The sequence below is a fragment of the Falco punctatus genome, assembly GCF_963210335.1.
Source record: "Falco punctatus genome assembly, chromosome: 9".
NCBI classification, from domain to species: Eukaryota; Metazoa; Chordata; class Aves; order Falconiformes; family Falconidae; genus Falco; species Falco punctatus.
In genome coordinates this window covers 30,911,542-30,924,218 of record NC_137589.1, presented here as the reverse complement: position 1 = coordinate 30,924,218, position 12,677 = coordinate 30,911,542, and the positions used below count along the sequence as shown (strand labels likewise).

Genomic DNA, 12,677 nt, shown 5'->3' with positions numbered 1-12,677 from the left:
TCTTAGCATCTCCTTAGCAGGAAGGTGCTTAAAAACCCAAGCTGGCAAATGCCAAAAACCTGAAGGGTGAAGATGAGGCTAAATAGAAATTTGAACCATGGTCTTTGAAACTTCATAAATGTATGAGAAAAATGCGGGAGGCTATGTCTTACTCTGCCTGTGTAAACATAATGAGCTGGGTTCATCACTCAGACACAACCCTGTTACTTGTCTAGTCCACATCCCCAAAGCTAGGAAGCCAGCAAAAACATCTAGCCAGGTGCCTCCATACTCAAATGAGCTTTTCTTCCTGTGTTCCCAGGGATGTCTGCTGGCTGGCTTGAGGCAGTTGTTTGCTATTCTCATTTGTGTTTAAGTACCAGGATTTGGCAAAGAGAAATTGATTTCATCCTGGTTAATTCTCTACCAGGAGGAAGGTCTGTGCCCATATAGGATGCAGTAGTGATGGGGCTTTCTAAACTGGAAAGGACCCAGCTTGAGTCTCTGAGTATGGGTGGATTCAGAGCTGTACAGACTTGGTGTGATGTGGCTGAAAAGAGAAGCAGCATTAATCCCAAATCCCGCATTAATCCTCTTGCATTGCTGTTCAGAGCTGAAACAAGATCCACAAAAGGAAACAGTGAAGGAAGGAAAACTATCCCATGTCCCTATATGTTTAACTAGACTGTAAATTAGCTTGCAAATTGTGATGCAGACTGGAATTGCTGTGTCCTGCTTAAATTGCCTGTGTGGTGGTTGCTCAGGGATGAGAACTGGCGAGCGCTGGGGCTGTCTGATTCGTTCCCTCTCGGCATACTGTGACTCTGCTTTGCTTCCAAAACTTAGGTACATGCAACGTTTGTCCCTGAGGTCCGTGGGTGGTTTTGGGTTTTTTCTCAGTTACGTTTCCTCCGTTGGTAATGGAAATGCAAGCCGGGTAGAGGGATGTCTGTGAAACCACATCTGCTTCATGGAAAAGCCAGACACCCTGCACCTGTGTGCAGCCTGCATCAGCCCCCGTGCTCGGGACTACTCTGAGGCGCCCTGCCACCGCAACCACCATCCTGCAAGAAGCTTTCCTGTTTGGGGCCGCTTGGGTTTCATGGTTCTTCCGAGCCTTCTCAGCTCAGTATTCAAATTCCTGGGGTGAGAACAGCTCCAGACTGGGGTTGAAAATAGCTCTTCCTTGGCCCTGTCCCAACTGAGTTGTGGTCCCTCAGAGGTTCTCATCCTGAGAGGTGACATCACTGCATAGCACTGGTGGTGGCCTCGCCATGGGCTTGGGGCTGAAGGTCTGACTTCCCATCTCTAAAAGAACTGCCCAGGTCTCACCATGCTTTTCTGGGCCTTTTGGGTGCTGGTGGACTGGGCAAGGAGCCCATGCTGCACTCACTGGATCCAGAGACAATTGATCCAAACCAAGTGAAGGCACAGGCGATGTGCGCAGGAGAAGCGCTTACCTGTTCAGTGCTGCTTCCTGGGGCATTTTACTCTCCCTGCTGCCATGCTGGCTCTTGTATAGGGCAGGGATTGAGCACACTGGGGGCCCTCAGCCTGGGGAAACCCTGGCTACTGGTGCCAGTGTCTTGTGGGGTGGAAGAACGTACCTGAAATCAACCACGCTGCTTCTGGAAGGTGAACAGTTTTGCTGCTTTGGCCTCATAGGTACCGAAAGTGCTGTCTCTAGGCTGTTACCATTCCATATCTGCGTCAGCACTGATCTGTGCTTATTGGAACATCTTTGACATTAAAATGGTTATGGAAACAGTAAGTTGATACAGTGCCCGTACTCCGGTGACTTAAGGCACAGACATTATGTTGACTTTGTGGAGGGATGCTGCAGTTGTTTTAACATAAACTCCACCAGCTAAATAAACCAGCTGAAATTGCCGCAAGCCTTGCGGGAGCTGGGCTGACTTCGCATGGAAGCGGACCAGGGAGCGCTCACATGCTGAGCTGTGCCAGTGGAAAGTTTCCAGCTCACAGGCAGCAATAGTGTCTGAATATAGAAAGGGGAGAGGAGTGTCTTTTCCAACTCAGTCATGATTCACAGGAGGACAAACATCCAACATTTAATACAAGACTTTGAAGAAGCCAACATTCTCCAGGATAAAAGGGGCTATTGTGATGGCACCTGCATACAAATGGCACCATGGCGTTGTTTTTTGCATTCATAAAACTTTCTTAATGGCTGGTGTTTACTGTAACTACAGCACCTTCTTTTACGTGTGCAGGGATATTTCTAGTCTCTGCTCTTCAATCTTGTCTTTGCCAATAGCTCACGTATTTGTGGATGCTCTTATCTTGGTCTCATCATACTGCTTATTGCAGGCATTTATCTTCCATTTCAGCTCATCTGGCTGTGGAAAACAAAACATGAGCCTCTAAAAAGCCAATTAAAAAATCGGTCACGTGATAATAACCTTAATTCTTTACCTCTGGGGTTTCTGCCAGCTGGAACTGGATATTTTCCATTTAAAACAAGGCATTCAATGATAAAGTTGTGCCTAATGACATTTGAGTGAATGCTTTTTGTAATAGGAAGTCATCTCTCCTCATTGCTTGGTGTAGGCAGTAAAGGGATAGTAATAACTTCAGTTTGCAGTGGATTTTCTGCTCTGCAGTGGGTAAAAAGGAAGTGTCCCAGAGCTAGAATTAAACAGTAATTAGCAGCTGATAAAATCCCCCTGACATCCTGCACCATCTTTCATGCAGCGTGAATATTAAGAGCTGCTTATCAAGCTCAGTTCCTGATTAATACTATCCAGTTTGTACAGGCCTGCTTCTTGTTTCTCTGAAGAAGGATTTATTTTAAAATACATAGTAGACTAAAAAAAGACTGGATTTGTCAAATTAAAAATTGAACATTCTTAGTGGCTGGAGCACCCAGTGATAGTGCAGTGAGTTGCTTGCAATGTGTACTTCAGTTATTATTTATTACTAAGGACTTTTTTTTGTTCAGGATTTTTAAGGTGGAGCATTTGAATAGCAGCTGGGTTTTAGTTTCTTTAAGGTCATAAATAGGGCAGATACATAAAGGAGATCTTTCTACCCTAAGTAATTGGCTATTGCAGTGAATTGTAATTTGCAATCACGATTAAAGTTGAGTTCTGTGCATGTATGGACTGTAGGAAGACACTGTGCTTCAATGTAAGAGCTCACTCAAGACATGTAAGATGCTTTGATTTTATCTTCTTTTCTCAAGAAGCAACATGCTGAGGACCTGGGACTCTCCTGTGGCCAGGACCAGCTGTGTGCTGGAGTGGTGGCTTGTGTGGCTCAGTTTTGGGGAGCTGTCAGATGCCACAGAAAGCCCTTCCTTGGCTCTGCAGGCAGCTTGTGAGAGTGATGCTGGGCCTGCCGGGTGTTCAAGCGTGGGATGGCTCTCTGTATTTATCTGATATTTCCTGCTGCCTCCTTGTCCCGTTGCGAATGCATGACCTCGGCCTCCCCAGGACTGCTTTTCTCGTTCTCCCGTGGGATATAGCTGATCGCTTTCACAGCGACCCGTTTTAAGATCTGAGCAAAAAAATGATGAGGTACGCTGATGTAATGTTTGCTGCTCATGAAAAGGTTATGGGCCAGCTAAGGCAGCAGAAGCGAATAACCACCAAACTCTGATCTCCGAGGGAGAGAAATGTGATATCTAAGGCTTTTGAAACCTCTAGACCTTGCTTTTAAGATCTGGCATTTTACCGATCTTTTTCAAGCAAACAGTTATTCCCCATTATTCTAAATGGCGACTTCTGAGAAGCAATTTGATTTACACAAACAAGCAAAGAAAATCAGTAGCCATTTCAGATTTCGCACCTGCGTCCCACCAGGCAGATTCTGAGCCTATTCATTTCTCGCTTCACAGAGCTCCAGGTTATGATTAAAGGCTTTCCTTCCTCCTGCTATGATCTTCTCATGAAATAGAAGTCAGTGCATATGCGTGCTGCCCAGTTCGTCACTTGCTGAGCTTGAAGAGACTTAAGGCTCAAAAAAATTTAATTGCTGTTTTAAATGTGCTACAAAGCTCTCGCTTGATTGAAGTCAGTGGCAGCTTCATTCATGCAGGGCCTGGATGTCAGAGCTGGGGCTCTATCTCCACCATGCAGTGGGGTCCTGCTCCAAATCCCACTCCATGCACCAAACACATCCAACCTCTTGCCCACAATATCCTTTTGCACCCAGCTCTGCCCCCTCTAGTGTGATGGGGTGTTGTGCCACTTAATGCAGTGCTGAACAATGCTGGACTCTTGAAGCAGAATGAACTCCTGTCTGGACTAGATCTCAATCAAGCAGACTTGCAGGCTGTTAAAAATTTCAGGGATACACAGTTCCTGTGGGTTCTGAGGAGTAGCATGGGGAAGCCTGAAGTGCCATGAAATTCGAAAAAAACTGGATGTCTGTGGCATATGTGTTTTGTTTCTAGTTTCTGGAGAGAAGATGTATAATTAAAGGAAAAAAATCTTTATTTTCATGTACAATATGTTTCTCCTATCCCTGTCTCGTCTGCTTTGTGAGAACCCGGGGCCAGAATTACAGTATCTGAAGTTGCTTTTGGATCCTAGTCAGCTCCCATCTGTCATGAGCTGTTTTTAATCAAATGGGTTTTCCATCTGAAAGTAGATGTTGGATAAAGAATGAGTAGAAATATTTGTGTTGTGAATTTGCTCAGATCGAAGCTACAAACTTCCCCACCCCCCACCCCCCCAACAAACACGTGGAAAAATATTCTTCAGTGTAGTGTGGCTGGCCTGAAATTTGGCAACAGCAGTTTCCTTCCCAGGCTCTGACTCCTCTGCCATGTCTGCACGGGTGAGATATTTAAAGGAGACCTGAAATCTTCATGTTACACAGTTATATTTCCCCTCCATGAAGCAGGGCAGTGCTGGTGTCACCCTTGTGTATATGGGTGCTGTGGGAGGCAGGTTGGGTGCCTTGGTTTTTGAGCAGAAATATGAGATGCAGCAAAGAGGTGACCTGGGTTTGGTGAGAGTCATGCGCTCGCCCCTGGGAAGTTTTTTCCTTTGCCAGCCTCGATGGTCTCTGGTGTGGTGGGAGCAGCGATAGGTTTGATATGGTAACTGAGTCAGACTCAAGCTCTTAGTCCCTGCCCTCAGTACTCTATAAAAGGCCCCAGGTCTCCTTAGTAGCCTGCGCTTAGCATGTCCAGTTCTCAACTAGCATGAAACGGCTGCAGGAGACAGGGCGCAAAACTGTCTTGGGCACTGAACGTGGTCTTAACAAGCAGAGGGGAAAGTGAGGATGCGTGTCCTCCATGGTTTTCAGGCCGTCAGATGGCACCTTTCTTTTACCAAAATCCCTCGCAGTCCTCAGAAAAGCATTGTTAAGCTTGTTCCTCAACATCCCTCTAGGGGTTTTCATGGAACATCCTCTATCATTAAAGGCACATAAGCAATTACCCTGTATCAGCACGGGCTAGTGGCCTGGGAGGGATGGAGAAAAGAGGGTGATTCTTATCCATCCCCCATGGCTGGTGACAGAGAGCTTCGCTTCTGCATCCATGGCATAAAGGGAGAGCTCCTGTTGCAGCACTCGGGCAGAGGGAGGAGGGATGCTTTCCTGTTTCCTCTGCCAGATCCTTATCTCACTCCATATGTGAAACCTGGAAATTGCTTTAAAGGCCCGGGAGCTGGCCTAGCTGTGATTTCCGTTACATTGGTGGTGTGTAGTCACCCTCAGTGGTCACCCTTGATGGCTCCATCCTGTGTTTGCTGAAGTCTTGTGTACCTGTCATCAAGGCAGCAGGACCAACATTTGGTCTGAAGGCATGTGTATAAGAAAGCAGAAGCTGTCTCTTTTTTTTTTTTTTTCTTTTTTTTTTTTTTTTTTAAGTTTTTTGGAGGTTCTAGGGTCAAAAGGGAACACTTGTGTATTTTATATACATGCATGTGTGTGCGTGCACGTGTGAACCATTTATCACAGCTTCCGGCAAAACAGTATTACTGTAAGATGATTGTTTTGGGGGTGGAATGTGGCTGGACAAGGGAAATCCTGGGCTCGTTCTGGGCTTGTGTTGCTGTTTCCACCAATGTAAGAAAACAGTGTCGCTGGCTGACCTGCTTTACATCACCTTCAAATCAGTCTGATAGGTGGCAGAAGTGCTGAGTGGTGTGATGTGACTCAGCAAGGGCTGTGTGCTGGAGCTGCTGTTACGCGTGTATGGGTGTGCATAAGCAGCTGTGTTGCACGGCTGTAATCCCACAGCCGCCCCCTGGAGCTGCGTTCCCTTTAAATTCCCTTGTTGAACTAGAGCTGCGTCTTGCCCGGCAAGGGCCATGGTTGCATCTCCATATGCAAGGAAAACCTGGAGCGTGATGTTGGAGATCAGCAGCTCACTATGGGCTGTTTCTTCAGGGGCAGGATAGCTCTCCTGGCCATTCCTGCAACGGGCTCTGGGAACTTCCAAACAGGCAGAGGGCAGGGTGTGTTACCATGGACCAGAAAATGTGCCATCACTTAATTAAAGCTTTAATCCCAGAGAAAGCAAAGTCGGTGGGAGCTGGGGATGGACGGAAGAATACTGGGTGCTTTCCTAGGACCTCTGTTAAAGGTTGCAACAGGGCATGGCTTTAATTTAGGCTAGTCCTGCATCCAGGGATGTATTCCTCACTGTGGGCAGGAGCAGGCAGTAAGACGTGGAATGAACCTGTGCTGACTGTTCAGCTTTTGGACATATCCTGTGCTTCACGGCCCACACCGACTTGAGTTTTCTCTTTTCCTGAACAGGTCTATATCATCAACGTAACATGGTCAGACCTGACTTCCCAGATCATCTACCGGAGATACAGCAAGTTCTTCGACCTGCAGGTAAGTTTATCTTGTCTAACATAAAATATTATTTCTACTCACACTTGTAGTCATGTTTCCAGCTGGGTTAATAGTGCCTTTAAATGAGGCTTTGTGCTTGTTTGGTCTGTTACATGTCATGATCTTGAAACTTTTCAGGCTCTGTCCCTGTAGGGTATAAGATAAGTGGGTGGTATGCTCACAGTGAGTAACTTGCACTGTAAAGACATTTCAAGCTGACATTTTCATGAATGGTTCCTATTGAAGAGAGGATCTAATTTTAAATACTTCAGATGCACTTAGAACAGAAAGAGAGTTACATTTTGGGCCCCCCAAAACTACTTACCCAAATCACTGAAAACAGCAGAGCTTTTTCTCACTCCCAGAGCAGTTCAGTAGTGGAGATGGTAGCGGAAACCTTTCAGACCCTTTACCTAACCATCTACTCAGCCAGCCGATGTCCTGACTCCTGCTGTTTTGTACAGCTCCTTTGCTGTATTCTGCGCCTGTATATTTAGATTTCATCAAAAGCTTTCTTGCTCGATAGCTGCTGACCGAAGTCTGAAGTCAGGAAACGAGCGAAGTCCAAATTACAAAGCTTCAGTGGGGGCATCAGCTACTTCATTTCTGGTACTGTTCGCAGGCACAAACACGTGTAGGGAGAGCTTACTGGCTGGTGTCCTATTTAGCGATAACCCAGATCCATTGATACCTTTGTAAGCAGCAAAACTGTTAATTGCCTGGGGTGAAAAGGAAACCTGTGGTTTGACAGACTCCTAAACTTTGGGGGAAATGTCAGTTTTGGGGGAGAGCTTGTGTTTGGGGCTCAGCTGTGGTTAGAATATCAAGTGAGTCCTTGCAGCCAGTGTTAAGGATGTACGCGGCTGACTGTGCTGTGTCCTGGGAAATAACACTGACCTTTTTTGCAGTGATAAGTTAGGAAAAAGAGGGTACTACTCCCATGGGTACCTGATCCGAGATATCTTGAAGAGTCCTAGTTTCATCATTTCTCCCCTATATGCATAATTTCTGGTACTTGGACATCTGAAGTCTCTAGCCTGTTTGGCAAGCTGTATTGGTTATGGCCTCCTGGCTTTTCTGGTGGCATATGGGACTGTTTCTGTGGCCAGTCCTGATTTCTGTGTTTGCTGTGTGGCTGGAAGACAAAAGAAGGATGTTCTTAAGCTGCATTTTGTGCCTCTCTCCACTTCTTACTGGGCTGAAGTGCCAGACCTGCCTGTCGCACTCTGTGAAGAGTATGTCGGTGGCTTCTCTGTGTGTGATGGACCTGCTAAAGATGCACAGCTCCATAATTACTAACATTTATTGTCAGCATACAGATTATGGCCAAAACTGTTTCTTTCTCTCTCTTCTCTTTCTTTTCACCCCAGTTCTGTTTTCATGTGTATGTTCTTCTGGGTCTCCTGGCCTTTCCTGGTGGGTTTGAAAAGTTCCCATCAAGCGTGGAGTTATCAATGGGGTTAGTGTGTTGGACAGGAAATGATGTCTCAATCAGGGAGTGAGTCCTGAAAGGTCCCATTGATAAGTGCAAGGGGGCCTAGCGCCAGTGGAAAACTCTCGCTTGCACAACGCTTCTCCCCCCACGAGAAAATACGACAAGAAAGTAACAAAATTCCCTTCCTTAACCCTTTTCCCTCCCGGGGATCTGTCAAGGCCACCACTGAGCAGTGACAGCCCTCTGCGATAGCCTCTTTAGCTCCTGCAGTGTGAGGTGCACAGTTACCGAAATTGAGGTCTTCACCTGGGGTTTCCATGGTCTTGTTGTGTCTCTGTAAGCGCGTCACTGTGCCTCAGTTTCCCAGCTGTAAGATGGGGACAAGACCCTGTGTTCTCAGGCTGCCATAAAGTGCTTTTAGGCTCCCAGAAATAATAGGTTATTTTTTTTTTCTTCTTTTCCTTTTTATTATTTTTTCTGGGCTCTTGATGCTGCCTGAGCATCTCCTAGGTGAGGCAAGCAAAATGGGCTTTGGGTCTTGAATTGCAGCTTGTATTTACAACTCTAATGAACCCTGAAAAGGGAGTTGGAAAAGCAAATGAAAGCTTAGGGCACTTTGGGAAACCTATGGCTTGATGTGCAGTAATTCTTGCCGCACAGCAAATTTGCTCTAGTAAGAGGATGACCTGTGCTTTCCAGATTTTGAACTTCTAACCTAGCAATCATTGGACCTAGGGTTTGCGACCCGATACTATGCACGGTAATGTGTCCTTAGCATAGTCAATCTACTTTGGTAATGTCCCTGCTTATCCCTATGTGGCCCTTCCAGCAGAAAATCAAGCAAACCGTCAGTAAGTAATGCTTGGCCAATTTACGGGCACTACTTGTGTCCAAAACAGCTGGAGCCTGTGGGTCTCTGCCAGCTCCACTCGTCCCACTGTGTCCATGACAGAGCTGCACTTCAGGGCTTGCTAAGCTTGCACGTGTCTCATTTGCTTTTGACTGGAAGTGGGGGAACAAGGGCTGACTTGTAATGACTTAATCAGGGCTGCAGTGCCTGGTGTTGACAGTGACACTGGATATGACCCATGGGGAAACCTGGGAGGCTGTCCAGGGGCAAGGAGGGAGGAATACAGATAATTAATTTCACTACTGCAATTTCACGTTTCTTTAAAAAAGAGCCTACCCTTCCCCGAACAGCTGTCTCTGTGGGAAGTGGCTCAGTGGTTTTGAGAGCCTTTGCATTACTAGATACTGGGTTTTTTGAAACACTTTCTAGCAAATCCTCTTAGGGACTGCAGGCAGTAAGAGGCTGCTCCATCCCAAGGTTTCAAATCCTCAGAGTGTTTGGTTGTGCTATTTCAGCAGCACATGTGCTTGAACTGGGAGTCAGGTTGTTTTCAAGATGAGTAATAGGGCGGTGAGACTGGATGTACCATGGAATTTGGAAGCTGGAGTTTGCCCCTTGAAAGTGTGAGAAGTGCAGCAAACAACACAATGCAACAAGCCAATTGTCAGCCCTGTGCTGCTTCAGTGAGGGCTGGAGATCTATAAATACAGGCTTAAATTAAATCAGGGTGTTGCTGCATCATTTAATCGTGCAACCAAGTCATGTCTGCTGCGGAGCGTGGGTCAAATGATGGCAGCAGAATACATGTGTGTGCCAATGTTTCGGTAAATAGGATTGAAAGGATTGTATTAACTCTGCATAGATGAAAGCATTACAATAAATGGCTTGTCAAGTCCAATTATCTGTTGTCTTTCACCCTGGGGAGGCTCTTGCACCTGAGCACCATGTGGGGTTAAAGCTACTTCCTTAATGGAATATTTTAAGTGCTGCTTTCTTGGGCACTTGCCCACAATGTAGAAGGGGGGAGCATGAGGTGCACGTCACTGGGGAGAGTGATGTGAACATCGTCTGTAGGTAGCACTGACCCTAATGACAGGCTGGTGGCTCATGGAGGCACATTCCCTAGATGCCGTTTGAGGTCTCCCATCACTCCTGATGGATTTGGTGGTGGTTCTGAGCTGGTAGTTCAGCAATACTCCTGTTGTCCCCAGAGGAGCTGAAAAGGACCCTGTTTGATTGGGATAGCAGGGGTAACTCCTGGCATTTCTAGTCTTCAGTAGAAGACATCTACAGATGTAAGGCCCACATTCTAATTGCTGGAAAGTGCTTTTGGAGCCTGTTAGCAGAAGGGGGATTTGCAGCTGAGCGTGTGCATGAATAATTACCCCAATTGTAAGGTGGAGAAGTGTGGGGATACAGCCCACCCACTATCCCAGTGGCCATGCTGGGCTGGAAAGCAGCAACAGTTTGCAGCTGGCAGGTATGAAGGGTGGCTCTTTCCCCGCTCCCCCTATCACCCTTGCAGTTGCACAGTACCACCTTGGGCTTTTTATAGATATTATGATGCCAGTTGGGTGCTGTCCCTTGCTGCTGAGAAGCCCTCTCCCCAGCAAAGCAAGCAGGGAAAATGTGGCCAAGCTTCAGTGCCTGGTGCCTTAGCTTGAATCATGAGTGATTCATCTTCTGCATTTTATCCAGTGACTTCAAATGTTCTGTTCTGATTTCGTGCCTGTGTTACTCAGTGCCTGGAGTCAGAGTATGAACAGGACCAGAACCTTGTCAGAGGGACCAGACCTTAGGCTCAGATACTGGCCTCTCTGTCACTCCCCTGGGGACAGCTGGGTCTCGGTGCACGGAGCTGGGGGAGGATCCTTTCTCACAATAGCAAAATCCAGCTTTCTCCAAGGCAAAATGCAACAGCTGGCTTTAGCAGCATGCCATAATCCCACGTTGTGTTTCTGGCTGCACCAGAAGTGAACAATGTCCCCGCTGGAGCCACAGCAGGAATGTTAGGTAGGCTGATAGCAGTCTCTCTGCACAATGACCCACACAGACGTTTTGGCTGCAAGGAGACATCTGAAATGTCACAATTTTGAAAAGGCAAATAAACAAAGCTCTGTTCAAGCATTGGCTTTGTATATCAGTTAGCAAAAAATTATCTGCCTGATGTGGTCTGCTGATCTAAGCAGGTTTTCTTCAAAGTGGCGCAGAAAGAGGAACTCACTAGCAGCCTATTAGAACATTAAAAAAATAAAGAATATCAGGAATTTTATTAGGGAACGGAAAGAGATGTAAGTTGTTTTCAGGCTGACGATAAAACATCAAGAGCTTCATTTGTTATTGCTGGGGTCATCCTGATTGTTTATAGTGCTGTAATGGAGTAACTGAGCATTGAAGAGGACGTTAAACAAAAATGGTACTATAAAAAACAGTAATTGCAGTCGGTGTCTCTGCTTCTCTTATGCAGACTGGAGTTCATCTGAACGCTGCTGCTATTGATTGTTCTTCCATTGCACGCTGTTCCATACAAACATCCCTTTCTCTGTGGCCCTAAGCAGTATCAAATACTGTAACGTCTGCTCTCATTTCCAGTTAGGTGATTGTGACTGTGCCACATTGCTGAGCTCCCTGTATTTCAACAGCTCGCTATGATTTGAAGCAGGACCTGGTGGCTTTGGGGTGCAGGCTTTCTGGGGCAGGGCAAAGGGGGAATCAGTGCAGGGTACATGCCCAGTGTGATCCTGATGGGGTTGTGTATATTCACTCCATTAATTTTGGTTAATTGCCCAAGTGGAGACCTACAATCCTACATCTAGTTGTCCAGTGCAGTCTCTTGTAGGACCTAAGATATTTCATGTTGTAATGATCATGCTTTTAGCTCTGCAGGAATGATGGACAACTTCAAGCTTGCGTTAAATGTGTCAGTGGTGAAGAGTATAGGTAAGAATGCAACGGGGCAGGCATGCTCCCACATTTGCAAATGCTAAATCCTAACTCTCAACCCACCAGGCCCTTCTAGCACGATGAGTAGAGTCACTGCCTGGTATTCTCAGCCATCCACAGCAGCAGGGTCCCTCTGCAGTGCGTGATGCTCTTTTCCATAGGTGCCACCCCACATGCATGACGCCGCACCCTGGCACTGTCGGAAGGGAAGGAGGGCTGTTGATATTGGGTCTGTGCATGATGCAGCTTGCCCCTCTTGCAGCGTGGGAGGTTTGTGTTGAAAAGATTCCCAGCCTCTGATGAGCTCAGGGAGTGTTTCTGTTGGGCTTCGTGTGTGTCTGAGAGTGCGTATGGAAACAGGCAGGAAAGCTGGAGTAGGTGGGGTTGAATAGGGCACGGGGGGAGGTGGGGAGGAACAGCATGGCAGAGGTTGTTGCATCAAGCTGTGGTGTGTGTGCTATGAAACGTAAGACAAAGGGGGAGAAGGGGAAGATTTTACTTAATGGTGTTGCTCCCACTGAGCTGTGTTGACAGCAAGGGATCTGGGCTCTGCAGTCCAAGCATATGCCTCCCTCTGCTCTGGGCTGTGCGGGCCAGGATGGTCTGGGTTGCAAGGATCAAGTTTCTCCTGCTCGCATGCCCTTGGTGTGG

At 46.8% G+C, this 12,677-nt stretch overlaps 1 protein-coding gene across 1 annotated transcript in view; it reads left to right on the top strand.

The window, feature by feature from the left end:
• SH3PXD2A (SH3 and PX domains 2A) overlaps positions 1-12,677 on the top strand; it is a 272,067-nt gene that overhangs the window by 40,923 nt on the left and 218,467 nt on the right. Inside the window, exon 2 of the mRNA XM_080402560.1 lies at positions 6,718-6,798. Within this exon, the coding sequence (XP_080258686.1) occupies positions 6,718-6,798 (81 nt within the window). The remainder of the gene's footprint in view (positions 1-6,717; positions 6,799-12,677) is intronic.